The sequence below is a fragment of the Pocillopora damicornis genome, chromosome 13, assembly GCF_964200805.1.
Source record: "Pocillopora damicornis chromosome 13, jaPocDami1.2, whole genome shotgun sequence".
In the NCBI taxonomy this organism is placed as follows: domain Eukaryota; kingdom Metazoa; phylum Cnidaria; class Anthozoa; order Scleractinia; family Pocilloporidae; genus Pocillopora; species Pocillopora damicornis.
In genome coordinates this window covers 16,160,986-16,177,958 of record NC_142682.1, presented here as the reverse complement: position 1 = coordinate 16,177,958, position 16,973 = coordinate 16,160,986, and the positions used below count along the sequence as shown (strand labels likewise).

Genomic DNA, 16,973 nt, shown 5'->3' with positions numbered 1-16,973 from the left:
TCAGTATAATTTAATTGTTAGGATTCTTTATTGTCTAAAACTACATCTTAGGTTGTACTCCGTGTTATCAACAAGCCCACCTGGTTAAGTGCACTTTACCTCACTAACTTCACGTACGGCTCCGACACTCTGAATCCTTGTAAAGTAACCTAATAATAAAAAAGGTATAGTTCAAAACCGTTAACTTCCTGGCAATGCTAAGGTTATCAGAAGCATAATGATTACATTGAACTGTTAAGTGAAAGACCTGGGTACGAGCCTATCCAGTCTCCTGGAGAGACATTCACAAGGCGAGGTCTCTCTACTCTGGTGAACAAATGGGCACCAGCTAACTTCATGTATCTAGAAGAACTCACAAAATGTTTCAAGGGAAAATGGTTGGTGTCTTCAAACTAAAGACACCAAAAGAGGCAATTGAAGTTGGTACACCACTCACATTTTTAGAATAGCGGACGTTCACAAACAAAAACAATCTTAAAATATATTAAAGTTCACACGGCAACCGGATGGACAATCAGACATAGTTTGATGCTCCTCTGGTTTGCAGATTTAATTACAATTCATAGACCCAACGTTTCGACACTCCTGTCTAGTGCCTTCATCAGGGGTGATCTAAACGCTGCAACAAGAGGTCCTTTTATATGATCACTAATTAGCGGCCTTTTTTCTGACGAGGTGTAAATAGGCGTCAGGAAGCAAACCGCCATCGTCACGATTTAAAGGAGCGTGGGCGGAGTTAATATGCCAAGACTCCAAAAAAAGTTTTGGCTACAGACTTTTTATGGTAAATAGAGTGGTGAGAATCGAAAGCGAGGTATTTGTCGGTGTGGGTAGGTTTACGGTAGACACTTGTCTCTAAATTACCCTAAACCCCTCTGGACACATTTAAATCAAGAAAGGGCAAATGTCTATCCTATAACTTCTTCGGTTACATTCATTAAATCTGCAAACCAGAGTAGCATCAAACTATGTCAAAAACAATCTTGATGACAGATTCTTTGTAAGTTATATATATATATATAACTGGTTTTGATTCTTTGCTTTCCGCGTCCCACCAGTTTGAATGTAAGGGGGTTGAGGAATCTTGATATTTTAGATCAAAACACTTTAACATTAACATCTTGTAATTATTAAATAGATATCAATTGACCTGCGGAGCAAAAGTCGAGTTGAGAAATGACCCGCGGGTGGACGGCAATTTCAGCATTCACAGAAAAAAATCCTGAATAAAATTCAGGCTCAACAGGATTTGAACCTGATGCTAGTTGGGCCTTATTACCAACTGAGCTAGGAAGCCAAGCGTGGAAAGCGAGGGAAATTTTTGAGGGTTGTTCTTTTCTGTAAAGGAATTTGATAAAAACTTCCCTCCATTTTGACATTCACTACCACTTCACAAAATTTTCAAGGGCCCACCAGTCATTGAATTCTGATCAATTTACCTCTGTTGTTACAAGCCATGTTCCGCAAAGCTTCCGTGCTTTCAGCAGAAGGTCCAACAGCAAAGGTAAACACCCGAACCTGCACGACATCATAAACAGCTATGACGTGTCCAACAATTTTAATGACATTATTTATTCAATGTTGCAAATTTAGTGGAGAATTATAGAATCGTTATTATTAGATGTTATTATTAGTTAGACAAAATTTGATAATGCAGGGTACAGGCCAAAATTTGTTGTGGTATTTGTTATTTTTGTTGCTAATCAGCAATACTTTCGTTCTAGAGAGATGACTAACAATCTCTAAAATTTTTTTTTGCTGTAAGTTTCTTGCTTAATTCTGGAAAAACTTGTGAGGTATGGATAACTGCATTCTCCTTTTCGATGAGAAACCAGTACAATTTACTGCCTGCAGTAACTCACATTGCCGCCTAAAATTGGTTGGAATTCTTGAAAATTCAACCAATAAAAGGAGTGCTCCACCAGTTTAAAAGATCTCGTTCACCTACCATGCTTAAAATAAGGAAGAACACTGCAAGTACAAAATCTAAAACTAAAATCAATCTTTCCGTTCACAAATCTTGACAACTCTACCTTTTTGTCTGGATTGAGCTCTGCAAAAAGCTCAGGAAGACTGGATGTTGTCCCATCACTTAGAACCATAATGGCCTCCTGGCACTTTGCAAAGTTGTTTGCCTGAAATATAACTCACATACATTTTATTTCCAAGCCAGAGGTCAGTGTGAAAAAAAGTGCGCCTAAGGTCAACCGCTGAGGGCCAAACTCAAGATCAAGGGCACAGTTTTTCTCCATATGGACTGACCTAGACTAGTAAATAACTTTTTTCCTATTGGTTTTCTTTTTGTTCTGTTTTTCCATGAATGAGGTGGAAAATTTCCAGATAATGGTTCATATTGTAACAAGCTGGACTGGTTACAAGTGTGCAATTGGCATATCAGAATTTATGATTAAAGATTCCAGCTTCAGAAAAAATGAGTAATGCTATCCTTGATTACAATGCTGGCTATATTTTCCAAAAACAATTCCAGATCAAGAATATAATGAAAAACTGACAATTAACCCTTTAACTCCCAAGATCTGATTGTTAATTCTCCCCTCTGGCTGCTACACATTCCTTGTAAATTAGTTAAGAGAACTTGGTGCTAGATCAAAATAGCAGCTTCTACCTGATAAGTTTGAATATTCTCATTACCTGTTTGCTGAATTATGTATGGATATTATAGGGAGAAGTTTAATGTTAATCACTTCTGGTCAGTTAAAGGGTAAAGCAAACTATTGACATGGGTTGTACTGACAGCAGATATTTATCTCTAATTGGATTATTGGATGCTCTACAAAAATTAAAGAGAATTATTCAAAAAAGCTTTTGAACAAAGGAAAACAGAAATGTGGTTTAAAATTTAACCCTGGGTTGCCACTGATTGTTGTTCAAACAACTGTGCTCTGGTTGCTCCAGAAACCACAGAAACCTAGAAAAAGTTTAATCAGCAGATTCCGAGGCCACTCCCCCCAAGAGACTTCAACCATGTCTTATTTCTCTTAGTCCAACATAATCCCCTCCTCTGCTTTACCAATGTATGATATTACCTATCATGTACAGGTGTAAGTCTTCTGTATCATTCACCTTTTCCAAAAGATCAAAAGCTTTTTTCATGCCTTTCTCCCACACAGCAACATCCTTATCTGCTATTTTCTTCAATTCTTCTTTGACAAACTGAAAAAAAAAATATATATATATATATAAAATAAATATTATGAGGGGAAAAAAGGACGTAACTACGTTTCCCGACAAGCCTGTTTCGTGAATCGCTTCACTCTTCAGGGGTTTAATGAAAGAATATTCATGTGACTATCGTTTATATACTAGGGAAATTTGCATAATACGCGGTAAACTTAAAAACTTTAGAGTTCAGCTGTCGCTGAACTCTAAAGTTTTTAAGTTTACCGCGTATTATGCAAATTTCCCTAGTATATAAACGATAGTCACATGAATATTCTTTCATTAAACCCCTGAAGAGTGAAGCGATTCACGAAACAGGCTTGTCGGGAAACGTAGTTACGTCCTTTTTTCCCCTCATAATATTTATTCTGCTCTGCTTCAACGTATTGAGCACTGTTCCACGCGAAAATCGACTCGCAAACTTCCTATATATATAAAATATATATTCTGAGCTTGTGTGGAGATAGTCCACATAACCAGTCTGTAGTCAACATGTGGAGATAGCTAGATATATGTGGCAGGAAAATTTCCACTGTGGACAAGTGTTTAAAGTGAGCACAAAGGGAACAAGGAGTCAATTAAATCCAGGTGATTAGGAAATAATTTTGTATGATAACTAATCTCATTAGTCCAGCTGCAGTTTGCTTTCTCAAAATCAACAGTTTCATCAGAAACCTTAAATGCATAAGAATAATCGCTTAGAGCATAAGATTAAATTAATTTATGTGAGTCTCGTGTTCAATGCTCTGCTCTGCATTTCTATGATAAAATCACAACCACAAGAGAGCCATGCAGAACAAACAGATTGCAGAGTCATTTTCAAAATTTGTTGCTATGATACTATGAAAAAGACTAAAGCATTGTTGAACTCTATGTGGTAGAACTGCATGTGATTGAAGTCTGATCTTGTTTCAATACAAGTCTCAAAATAGATTTGCCTCCTGGTGAAAAATGGTATGTTTTACATTCATTTTTCTTATAACATGACATAAATCTTCCCTGGCTAAATAAAAATTGTTAAGAACAATTGGAAAGTTCATAATTTTTTTTTGCATACAACTTAAGATAGCAAACTTCTTTTTAAGAAATTAAACCTACGATTTTATTTTTCTTTGTAGCTTGAAGCAGTATGGGGCCCTCTTTTTCACAACAAAGTACTGTCGCCTCAACATTGAACTAGCAAAGGAACAAATTAAACAAGTGATGAACATTACAGTTGAAATTTAAATGCAAAAATCATATGTTTCAAAGTTACCTAAAGTTAACAATTAATTTTTGAACAGTTGAACTGATGAGGAAAATTTGAATTTAGGCTGAGGACTGCTTTCCCTACCAGAGCAAAGGATAGGGAAAAGAAACCAAAAATTTATGTCAATGCTTGCTGGACACCTTTTTTATAAATATAATTATGTTTCATTAATTTTAATGTGAATAATATATAGATTTAGCCGAGCCTAAAAGCGGAGCTCACACTTTTCTTTTCCTGCACGTCTCAAGGGCACAACGCCTTGCCCCGACCAGGACTAGAACCCAGGTCATCTGACTCAGAGCCCAGTGCACTGACCACTGGACTACTGAACAAAGCTGTGGCATTGGCTTGCCCGTGGTACAGTTGACCACACATGTTAAAAGTAGCACCTTGTATGGTTGTGCGGTCATACAGTCGTACAGTCGTATGGTCATACATCCAAATTTTTTCGGCTTGATGGGTTACTACTATTTTGTATAATTATGGGGCTACGCTCTGCAAGTGCCACTAAAAACTATTTTACAATAGGTAATTTTACAGATGTGTACTAAGTTGCCAAGCATTTTATTTGCAGTGAGGCTAAAGTTGACCTTGTTGTCATAGAGACCAGTATCTAGTTAGCATAATAATGTTTGTATCATAACAAGGTCACCCTTAGCCTCACTACTGTTCAAAGGCTTGGCAGCCAAGCATACAACTGTAAAATGGACTATTGTCTTTAGGTACAACACAAAAAAAACAACAACTACAAAAAAGGATTAGATGCACATAATAGCCAATCACAACTGAGATTAGTGACACAATTTTGTTATGGTATCAACAACAAGTTTCCTGACTGGCAATGCCAATGTGAACTTCCAAAAGCAGGGCAATCAATTATGCCCATAATAACACACTCACATAAACAACATTGAAAAAATCATTATCCCCAAAGGTGTCAATAAGGTTCTGTGCAGATAACTTTGCTATTCTCATCGGGACTCCATGCATGCTTCCACTTGCATCAATAAGAATGATGATGTTTTTGGGAGATGTTGCTCCCTGAATGTACCTATTAAATAAATTTTAAAAAAAGCAGATCTTTGTGTTCAATAACTTACTTGTCATGCAATAATTAAAAATGACTGGGCATCAATCAAAAAATCAGAAAAAGAATAACCAAGTCACACACTAAAATTTCTGAACCACATAAACTTTCAAATAAAAATAAAAAACTCTTAATATTTCTGTCCCCTCTTGATTTGAATTGATTTCATTATCATTCATTTCTCTTGCTGCCATCAAAACATTGCATGTGCACGACTTGTTGGAACAATGTTTCAGCACTTCATTCACTGAGTTCCTTAGTGGTAGCCCTCTAATGATGGCAGATTATCTTCACATCAACTGGGCTTCTAGCTTTTTTCAGTCCATGTATCCATAATGTCAGGTACATGTACATTCTTATTGTCCTATTTCCATTTTTCTGTCACATTGTTGTTTATTATCTTAATAGCACCCAATGCTCTAAACTTGTTATCTATAGCTAGCTTTACTGTAATTATTTATTTCTGTCCAAGACAACAACAGGTTATGATTTTTTGTGAGTTGTATTTTGAAGTAGCTGTCATGCAAAGTGTTTAGGCAAGTCAGTCTTACCATGGCCTTTTTCTGGCATCAAATAAATCCACATTATTTTCATTGGTGATGTCCCAGTGACGAGCTTTGAGTGAATAACAATAAAAAAAATATATTGTCAAACAAACACCAACCATATTTTATTTCTACATATAACCACTTAGCATTCACATTCCAAGATCACAACTCTTGCCTCATTAAAATTTTATCATGACAACTTAGTGTTCCAATGAAAATTCATACCTGGGTAAGTTCGCATAAATCCTTCATCTGATCCAAAGTACTGCCAAGATAAGCTGGGATCTTCGTGTCGATTTCCTTCAAAAACACTTTCTAGAGCGGATGTCCACTCTATTCCATTAACAATCTTTGAAGCTGCAAAATGTGGACATAAAAGTAAATTCCACAGATCAAATAGATGTTCAAACTTGCAAGGGGTGACTTAACCCTTAAACTCCCATGTGTGACCAAGATAGAATTTCTCCTTACAATATCAATACAATATCAAGCAGACAAGTGATGAGAATGGAGAAAAATATTAATTAGGGGATTATTGGTTGATCCAATATCAAATTCTTAAAACTAACATCACAAGAACTATGTGGCAGACAGTAAGGAGAATTATAAATGAGATCTTGGGAGTTAAAGGTTTAATAACCCTTAAATCTTGAGAGTGATTGGCTAATTCTAAGCCACTAATTCCACCCTTGAATTAAAAGCAGAGGTCATGAGAATTAGTAAAGGCAGTGATCACTAATTTAAGAGGCTCTTGATCATTAAACAAATTCTCCTTGTCAGTATCTCAAGAGATGAATAGAAAACAGTACTGAGAATATGCATACTGATGTTAGAGTGTAAACCTTCCATCACTCATGTCCTAGACCTTTCAAGAAACATGTCAGTGTTTCAGAAGGTTTAAGGGTTAAATTAGTTTGCTTTAGATATTTCTGCTTTGAGGTGGCTGTTGCAATAATGATTAACAGCAGCATTAACAAATTTTGTTTGAGAGTTTGGTTGGGAACCTCAGAGTTTGCATGCAACTGAAATGAAACTGGAACCCAATAGGACTCACAAAGTGAAACATACCTCCATCAAAAACATCTGTTGGGACATGTATTACACTCCTGTTGAAGCTGATCTCACTTCTAAAGGTAGAGTTGTACTCCAGTTTAATGCCACTCTTGTTTAAATATTTATCCAAATCCTTGGAATTTGGATAGTCTATTTCACTAATCTTAAAATGAACACAAAATAAAATTATTAACCCTTCTTTCCTCAAGAGTGACTAGCATTTAAATTCCTATAACAGTATCACTTCTAAATCAAACATCAAAGTCACAAGCATAAAGGAAAGGGGATCCCCAACAGAAAATGCTTAGGATTGTTAAAAAAATTCTCCTCATCACTACCAAGGGAAATGTTTGGAGAACATTGAGGAGAATATACGTACTGATCTTAGGATGTAGAAAGTTAAGTCTAAAAATTATTGTTGCTGTTGTTTTTTGTGATTGCTCTTTTTGTTTTGTTTTGTTTGTTTTGTTTTGTTTTTTTTTGGGGGGGGGGGTCTTAAAAATTAATTTAATTTTAGACTTCTAAGTGATCAACTCAGGAATAAATACAGACAGTCTTTGAATACAGTCACCAGGGGTGTTTAACATTTGACCCCTCCTTACAAAGTCATTGCGTACATTTTCTAATGGAAAGGTGATGAGAAGTTAGAAAACTATCCACTATATACATATATATATATATGATGTTTTATTGGTGGAGCTCCTAATTCTCCTATCTAACATACAGAAACTGTGTGGAGGGAAGAAGGGAGAATCATCAGTCAGATCATGAAGTTGGAGCTACTCAAGAACAGCCATACTGGCTGGTGCATTAAATCATACCTTCAAATTTTGATCATACTTGTATTTGCAATAAGCTTCTTCTGCCTTTTTCACCAATTTCTACCAAATAGACCAAAATAAATAAACTTTAATCACATCATTCAGTAATTCCAACAATCAAAATTTAGCATAACTATAAAAGAAAGAGTTATCAAAGCTTGGAAAAACTCAATCCCCTCTCCCCACCAACTAAGATGGAAATTCAGGTTATTTTGTATGGTTTCAAAATCTACAAGTTTCCCAATTGAGTTCAGTTTGTACATGAAAATACATAAATTCTAATTTATGATCATTATAATTTTGCAAGAATTTGTAATTTATAACAACTTGTTCCATACATTGAAATTCAGTCATCTATGACAGTCGAGAATTTGTAATTTATAATAACTTGTTCCATACATTGAAATTCAGTCATCTATGATAGTCATCCATCTAAAATATCCCTCAGAAAAATAATTAGTTGGTCAATCATCATTCAATCATTCTTTCGTTCATCTATTTATTGTTTCATTCCCTCATTCATTCATAAATTTATTTGAGCAAATCATAACTTTTTATTTGTGATCAGCTGTGGGTTTGCTATCAACCAACTAGAATCATCTTTCTACCTTCCACTGGTAAATTATACTTTTTCTTTTTTTCAATGAAAGCACCCTAAGCTTTTTCACTATCTAAGGATTAACCATGTTTGCAAAGTAATTCCTTTCACCACAATGATCATAAATTATTAATACTCAAAATTTTAAAAAATAATTAAAATTTACATTTTCAGGCACCATGTATAATTTCATGAATTTATAATTTTTTGTCTAATAACATCCTTATCACCTGAAATCGTATCCAGAAAAATGAGATGCTTGAACAAACATAATTTTTCGAGTAAATTTAAGAAATCGTTCCATGCTGCGCCGGTTGCTAATGGACCAGAAATCACATCATTAAATTGATTTTCTTTTCTTTTTCATCAGTAGTTATACTTATTTGTGTTTAGTCACAAATTTTATTGGGTCGATCAAAATTTATGTGATCTATATCTTTGAAAGTTGAATTCGATATCACGACAAATATTTGCGTAATAGCAGAGAACATTCAATAATTTATCCCGGTGCACCTCCGTAGCAGACAGAGTTTTAATGTTTGCCCTTAGGGTAAGCATAGACTAGACTGAGTATAATTTCAGTAACGAAAACTAAGAGAGAAATTCAGATGCACCGATCAAGAAAGAATAGAAGATATTGAAGTCAAAAAAAGTTTCTACTAAGCTCGCTGTATGAAAAATCAACAAAATTTTTATAACACCGTCGAGCTGCAAATAATCTATGTCAAGCTTGCAAAAGGAAAATTAAAAAGAAAAAATAATATGTACATTTAAATATCCTGTTAAAAAATTATAGCTGTTGGCAGGATTTTACAAACAAAATTGTTGGATACAAATTCATCGATTGTTTTTTTCGCAAATTGCTCATGTAGATACAAAAGAAAAGCACGGTGGTAAACATATGGAAAAACTTTCCAGCTGCCGTGAATAATTATCAGGCCGCGCGGTTTCTGAAGAAAATAAAGGTTCACTGGATGCTTCATAAATATTAGATCAAAACCAAATCACTAACACATGTTTATAGGTTATTAAACCCGGCATGAATTTTGCCAAGAAAAAAGATATATCACGCTTTAAAATTACGAACGCACTTGTCATTATTTGGACTTGTCAAATCCATTTCCTGATCTCTGGTTCTGGTGAAACTGCTGTAAACATTGCGCGACGGATATAATTTCCAAATATGCTTTTTTTCTCTTTTTAGATCTGCACCGACCACACCAAGATTTCAGTTCATACCTTCAATGAAGACGATTTATTTCTGAAGAAAACCTCCATTTCTTTCTTCATTTTCTTAAGGACATCATCCCCTTTTATCTTTTCTGTCGTCGCGTACGTAAAGTTTTCGTAAGCCTAAAGATTCAACAAACTTGAATATAATACTAATAGTCCCTGATCACCACAAACACTGACACAAAACGATGAAATTTGAGTCTCTCTAATACCTGAGTTAAACTTTTTACTCCGGCGTTCCCGTCCATAAAGCTAGACCCGTTAGTTCCAAGGCGATTAGCCCATTCACGTACCCTGGTGTGTCAAAATTTTTGAAAACAATTTGCCGCAAGTTGAGATCTTTGAGGTATACTAAACCACAGACGGGAAGAAAAACGAGAATATGGTCCACAAAACAAATTTGAATCACTTACATATCCTTCGTCGGCTTTAATCCGCTAACCGTAACGCTAAAGAGTAGCATTAGGCCGTAAACTGAACAAAACAAAACGAGGAACTTTTCCGCCATCTTAGCTCAGTGAATGACCACAAGGTGTCAGCATCGAAGGCTCAACTTCGCGTCTGAAAGCTTTTTCCATCAACGCACCACTTCAGACTGATTAAGACTAATTTATCCACCATCGATTTTCACCTAACAGCCGGTAAAGGAGGTAATAAATCCACAGAATTTAAAATATCAATCGGCTAAAGCCAGATATCGTACCAATCGTACCAAAATTACACCCTAGACTTGATAACTTTACTGACAAAAAAAACTTTTGTCCTCTTCTAAAAATACATTTCCTTAAACTTGTGAAAAGATGAATTCACTCAAACAATCGTACCAATTTTTAAGAGTAGCAAGAAATTCTCAAATTTCAACTTATTCGACTCTGATTTTGACAGTAAACAACATAGCGAAAAGTACCCCACCAAGTTAATCTCTGTAACATTTGTTTTTTAGGTGAAGAAAATAAGCAATTCCCGCCGGCAAATTATTGAAATCCGTTACTACCTGCTTCCATAACGAGATCTCTGGGCAATTCACGAGCTTAACAAAGCAGATAGTTACCGTTGAGAACTGAAATACGTTCTAGCCAGCAGCTGTTTGTGTATGTTAAAAAGAAGAACTAGGTTATCTTTTGTCGACAGCTTTCAAGTTCGTGACAGGCGAAATAACGGAAGATGACAGACGTTGACAGACTGCGCGATGTCTCGGATGAATAATTGATGTCTGTTATCCAAATATCAGCGAAACCTAAAATTATATAGCTTCTTTTCTTAGAAACGATATCAAAGACGTCAAAACAAGAAATTTATGACAGTGGAGAATTTTTAAACCGGCGGATTTTATTTCGATTTTGATTTTCTTATTATTTTTAATTCATTTTTGTTTTCAGTTTTATACTGACAGTTTTATACTGACAGTTCTTCAATTTCCATTTAATATAACGCTATCCCTCTTATCTGATGAATTGTGGGGAGCTAAGAAAAACTGTTAAATGCTAATTCAATTCAAGGACAAAGAGGGAGCCAGCTGGGTAAATACGCATATGCAATACTGACTGCGTGGCACTGACCGTGGCACTAGCTGTTGAGTATATACGGTCAGATGCCTTGTGGCTTTTTGTGTTTTCATCTTACAAAACTGACTTCATTTCCTAGCAACTCTTTTGTGCAGAGTGCGATTCAAATTTGGTACCTTGGGAACAGGGACGAAGGAAGCGTCAAACTGAACTAACAATCATTCCAGTTAAAAGCAAATTAATTGCAGATAGACGTAAAACAACAAGTAAGAAACACGACACTAAGCGAGTTTATTGAGGTGATTAAAAGCTCCCGCTAAGTGACTTGTGTGATTAAATGTGCAGTGCTGTAACCATAGCGATGTTCTGGCCAAAAAAAAATTGACCACTTAAATACACCCATTTTGAAATCACTGGTGGTCCCTGTGATCTGATTGGCTCTAATCAGTGCGATTTATTCACGAATCGCACCATTTTTTGCTTTAAATCGCATCTTTTTCCCAGCCAATGAGGAGGCTACACTAAAAACAAAACAACCAATCAGATTTCAAGGCTTATTTATAGTAACCAGTTTCCAAGGCTTATTTAAAGTAACCAACCAGTTTGTTTCCAAAACTATTATTTTTTTCACCCAAAAAATAGATGGATATAATTTAAAACCAGCTTAGTACTGCATCAATAAAATATTTTAACTGACCAAGTCCTGTATTTGAGCGATTTCAAAATGGATGTAATAAAGTGGTAATTGAACCTCGTGTCGTGCAATTTTGGTCTGAAATCAGACTTGTGATTTCAAATCGAACTCGCGCTGCGCGCTCGTTCAATTTTGAAATCACACATATGATTTCAGCCCAAATTGCGCTCCACTCAGTTCAGTTACCATTATAACATGCATCAGAAGGAATCGAGCGAACGCGCAGTGAAAACGAGCTAAGAAATATTTATTATTTATTTAACGCGTGTTACGATTTAATTTATTTTCGTTTCCATTCCCGTACGGAAATCGATCGACTCTTCATAAAGAAAAAAAGGCTTCCTTCAAGCAGCTACCGGCTGGATCAGTGCCGCGATACTCGAAATTTGAGAGCTCGAAAGTTGTGAAATTTTAATTTGTTAAAAGCACCTGCGTGGAAAAGTTATTTTCATAAACTGTTAGCCTGTCTCGAAAAACATACTGCGTGGGTGTGGCAATCATGTCAAATACAAAAAATTGCATTTTTTTATTCCATTTTTTATATTATTGCTCTATTTTTAAATTTTATTTTATTATTATCATTATTTTTTCAGTGGGGCGTAAGAAACACTCCAAGAGAAAAATCGCGGGTCCATGATGAACCAGGTTGAGCTCGCAAAAAGAATGTCACTATTTCCTCACGACCCCAAATAAATTTTTGAAGTTGAAAATTTCAATTACATAACTGATTATGAAAATTTTATTTTCAAGTTCCACCCAGAAAATTTCTAAAACTAAAATGCCATGTTGGACAAACACTTTTTTCACGGCGCGTACTGTAGCCGGAAGTTGAAATAAATTTTTACCTATCGTCTACCACAAATTTGCTGTGGGTAGTGTTTCTGCTGAAAGACGCAGTTTCCCTATTATATATGGTTTAATGTCTAAGCACGTTAAATATAAAATAAGTCGTATTATTCATATCTAGAGCCGGCGTCGCTTACGAGAAGAGCAGGAGTGTCTAAGAGAAAATCGCTTTCATCATTCAAATGATTATTCAAAGGAACTGTGATGCATGCCCTGAGCAAAATGTACGCTATTATAAAGAATGAGCGCTAACTGAGTTTCATAGAACAGGTTGAGTCATGTGAGAATGAGAAGATTAATAACTCTGTCTTCGGCGCTAACCAGACATCGAAAATGATATTCAAACTAAATTTAAACAAAGTCAAGACCGCCCTCATTTTTAATTTCAACTCCCCGCAGAATTCGTGTCAGGATTTCAAATTAAACCTTAGCAAGCTCTTAAATTATTAGTTTCTTGAGGCAAAAAAATAAATTAAAAAAAGTTGATATAACAGTAGCTCGTCATACAACCAAATATCGCCAAGTTTTTTTCAGTTTTTGCACAGGACTACTTCCCAAACGTTTTGGCAATGTGTTGGATCCGTTCTCAGCCAAAATAGGCGGTATTGTTAGTGTAACAGCTTGCACGGAGAATGTCAAACCGGCTGTCTTCTCTTACCTTCGGTTTAGCCGCAAATTAAAATTTTGAACATATGGAGTCTTAAAAAGGGGTCTCTTTCTTTGGCAAGGCAGTAAAATAACTCCACTGACATCAGTTTAAATAAGAAAATTATAAGAGCAACAAAAGATATTTATTACCTTACGAGTTAGGCCTCAATTCTCCGTTAAGTATTTTATGCTCCGGCCCCACTAAGCACCAACAAGATAAATTTTTTATTTATACACCATAAAAAAAAAACAAACTATCAGGAGTTAAATTAGCATAAATTTGCTAGATTGAGCCTCATCAAACCAATAGACTCACGGCAATAAAACCAAAATGCTCACGGCAAAACCAAAATGCTCACGGCAGAAACAAAATGCTCACTGCAAAACCAAAATTCTCACGGCAAAACCAAAATGCTCACTGCAAAACCAAAATGCTCACGGCAAAACCAAAATGCTCACGGTAAAACCAAAATGCTCACGGCAAAACCAAACAGCTCACAGCAAAACCAAAAAGCTCACGGCAAAACCAAAAAGCTCACAGCAAAACCAAAAAGCTCACGGCAAAACCAAACAGCTCACGGCAAAACCAAAAGACTCACAGAATAATTATTTCATATTCAGAGAGATTACGAAAATTTGGGTTCAATATTATTGTAATTATTTTACAACACAAATATAAAGATTGATGAGGGAGAGGGAGGGTTAGAACTCTGAGGGGGAAGGGAGTGTGGCTGATTGTTAATACATGTAAATATATAACTCTCTGCAACCGTTAAATCCACCCTGCCATGGTGGTGTCGGGAAAAATGAGGTGTTATCATCCATTAATTAACCGATGTTTGATGGGTCCTTTTTAGAATTTCGGGAGAAAATTGATACTGTAATCTTAGGCCGTAGATGCTGTTTTACTACTATGAAACTAGGGACTTATCGTATGCCGCGGCCAGAGTTACTATATGGATTCTTTGCGATTAAAAGTGAGTGGAATTTAAATTGTGAGTCTATTGTGGATTACATAACGTATGGGGGCGACAGTGGATTGGGTTCGATGGAGCTAACATACACTTGGTAAGAAGCATCAGGATAACTGCCAACTCATATGCATTATGCCTGTGTCACACGCCTGCAGATCAGTGAGTCTTTTGGTCTTGCCATGAGCTTTTTGGTTTTGCCGTGAGGTATTTGTTATTTCCGTGACAGTTGTGGACCACCGTACCTGAGACACTTGCGTACCTTGGGACACTTGCGGCACCTGCACTCAGAGAGCCTTTGCCCAAGAGAGAGAGAGAGAGAGAGAGAGACTGGGCTCCGACAGTTTTTGAACCAACTCCATTTAAAGTAGAAAACAACATTTTCATGTCATATTTTAAGTACGTGTAGGCGCTAAGTGAGTTTTGAGCCTTTCAGGTCACTTATGTCAGAGAAGATCGATTAAAAAAGAGTTTCTCTTCACAATACTAAGGAACGAGCTAATTATATTTATCGCGTGGGGGGGGGGGAGTGGGGAGTTTCGAAGGGTTTTGGAGGGATCACAGGGTTTTCAGGGGAAGGGAGCGGGGATCAGTCGTCTCCAACAGAGTATAAAGAGGGAACTAAAGAAAATTGATTGCCAATGAGGGGGGGGGGGGCATAAGGATGTTGCGGAGCCTTAGAGGGATCAGGTGAATTGTATTTTTACACAACAAAAATGTTCCTACCCTCACCCCCACCCCCAGGTGGTAAAAAATGGGCACTTTCAAACCAAGAGATCATAACACCTCTTATATTTTTTCGACAGAAAAGGAATCATGTTGTATGACCTGAAGGCGAACTCGCTTTCATTAAAGAGCGAACTACTTACAATGGGGCGATACCTTCCTATGACTTGATCAAAACTGTTGCTCTTATAGCAAGGAGATTACATGCCTTAAACAAAACACTTTTTATTCCGCGTATAGATCCTCTGCAGTTCAGTTTACCGAATGAAAATATTTCCGTGCGGGTTCGCCACACCTTTTGAAATGATTTGCTTGACTTTTACCACAAGTGACATGTGTTGGCCAACCTCCACCTATGTCGCCATCAAAGTAAATATAGAGACTGCTGGAATTGATGATACACATACATTCCACTTCTATCTGACGCTACTGAGTTCGACCCTATACCACTAAACCTGCACTAAACCTGTTTCACCAGTTTTCAAGAGAGTGACCCCTTCTTCTGATTTATTACTATACTACCAGCTAGTGCCTTCTTTGCATGCGATCCAGTTGATAATGTTGCTCTTGATCAGGGTCTCCTTACCAATGCTGCGCCATAAAGCAAAGTCCATGGCCTCATACTGCGTCTCACTAAGTGGTACTGTTGTGGACACTACCAGCAGACCAAGATGGACGCGGCGTGACACCATATGCTAAACTCGTAAAACTTGAATAATCTGTGAAGGCGTAACTCCAAACTTATGTTCGAGGCCCCTCTATCTGTTAGTTGGTCGCAATACGAGTTATCAAGTTTACAATCAACTCGAAGCTGTATAACTTGTGGATGAACCTGCGCTTGGGATGTTACGAAATTAACGCAGTAACGAGTGAAAGATTAAGTACAGTTTAGAGTGATTCAACCATGTTAGAAATAAAAAGCGCTGTTCACAATAAATTGTTCACAACTAGGGCTTCGGAGAGGTTTTATTCAGAAAGATAGGGTAAATTTTTATTTTTGGGAACGAGCATTGTGGCTTTGGAGGGGGAAGAGGGTATTCTGAAAGCTTCCGTTAGGTCAAAACAGGAACTTGAAGAAATGTGAGCTGTTTCTTGTTGACGGAAGACGAAAAATGCTTATTAGTAAATATAATAAAATTCGCCTCCGCAGCGACCGTCATCCTAAGAAAAATGTCAAGGAGAATTTTTTCGTCATAATTTTTTAAGGAAAGAAATTATGAAAATTTGCCCTCTCCCAATCACAACTTGTAAGCGCAAAAATGAAGCTCCCCCCCCCCACCCCTTCCTAAATGGACACAATGTTATTCCGAAACTGCGCCATGGATCAATGAGAAAGAAGGCGAATTTCCTTACCAATTGATGAAGATGGACGGTATAAGGTTCTTACGAGTATCTTGTCCTTCGATTTTAACGGCGTTAAAAATCGAAGGGGACCGGTTCTCACTCCATTCGACGGCGATGACGGAAGATTCATTCTCAGTGATGCTCATTATTACTCTTATCTGCTTATTTACAAGGTATGGAGTCATAAAGATCCAGTCTTTGTCTTCTCACAATAATGCTGCGAGTTTTACGAAGGGATTAAACAACCTCGGAGCAGACGAAGGAAGCACATTTTGCGATCTTGTTATTAGATACCATTTAGTCAAAAAACTCTCTTCTGATGAAAATGTCCGAAATGAAAAAAAGGTTTCTAACCAGCTAGAGGCGACAAAAATCCGTCGGAAGTGTCCAAAATCGGACGAAAGTGTCCGAAAACAGACGAGGGCGTCCGAAATCGGACGAAAGCTTTCGAAAACCGACGGAAAGGTCCG

General features: G+C 36.7%; 1 protein-coding gene and 1 pseudogene across 3 annotated transcripts in view; both read right to left on the bottom strand.

Moving 5' to 3' along the window:
- The window catches only part of LOC113684765 (voltage-dependent calcium channel subunit alpha-2/delta-3), a 32,504-nt gene extending 18,770 nt beyond the window's left edge, over nt 1-13,734 (bottom strand). The window contains exons 1-14 of one of the 3 annotated variants that reach the window (XM_089190944.1): nt 13,613-13,734; nt 10,183-10,400; nt 9,982-10,063; nt 9,776-9,889; nt 7,939-7,998; nt 7,133-7,280; nt 6,290-6,421; nt 6,068-6,131; nt 5,330-5,480; nt 4,279-4,356; nt 3,085-3,174; nt 2,034-2,135; nt 1,440-1,518; nt 100-149 (exon numbers count right to left, since the gene is read on the bottom strand). In XM_089190944.1, the coding sequence (XP_089047070.1) occupies nt 100-149; nt 1,440-1,518; nt 2,034-2,135; nt 3,085-3,174; nt 4,279-4,356; nt 5,330-5,480; nt 6,068-6,131; nt 6,290-6,421; nt 7,133-7,280; nt 7,939-7,998; nt 9,776-9,889; nt 9,982-10,063; nt 10,183-10,277 (1,245 nt within the window). In that variant the 5' untranslated portion in view covers nt 10,278-10,400; nt 13,613-13,734. Of the gene's footprint in view, nt 1-99; nt 150-1,439; nt 1,519-2,033; nt 2,136-3,084; nt 3,175-4,278; nt 4,357-5,329; nt 5,481-6,067; nt 6,132-6,289; nt 6,422-7,132; nt 7,281-7,938; nt 7,999-9,775; nt 9,890-9,981; nt 10,064-10,182; nt 10,401-10,763; nt 11,018-13,612 lie in introns of those variants that run through there. The other 2 variants (XM_089190945.1, XM_027202164.2) reach the window with 2 other exon arrangements.
- A 1,533-nt stretch (nt 13,735-15,267) lies between these two features.
- LOC149035698 (uncharacterized) lies at nt 15,268-16,319 on the bottom strand (annotated as a pseudogene).
- Between the last annotated feature and the right edge of the window lie 654 nt (nt 16,320-16,973).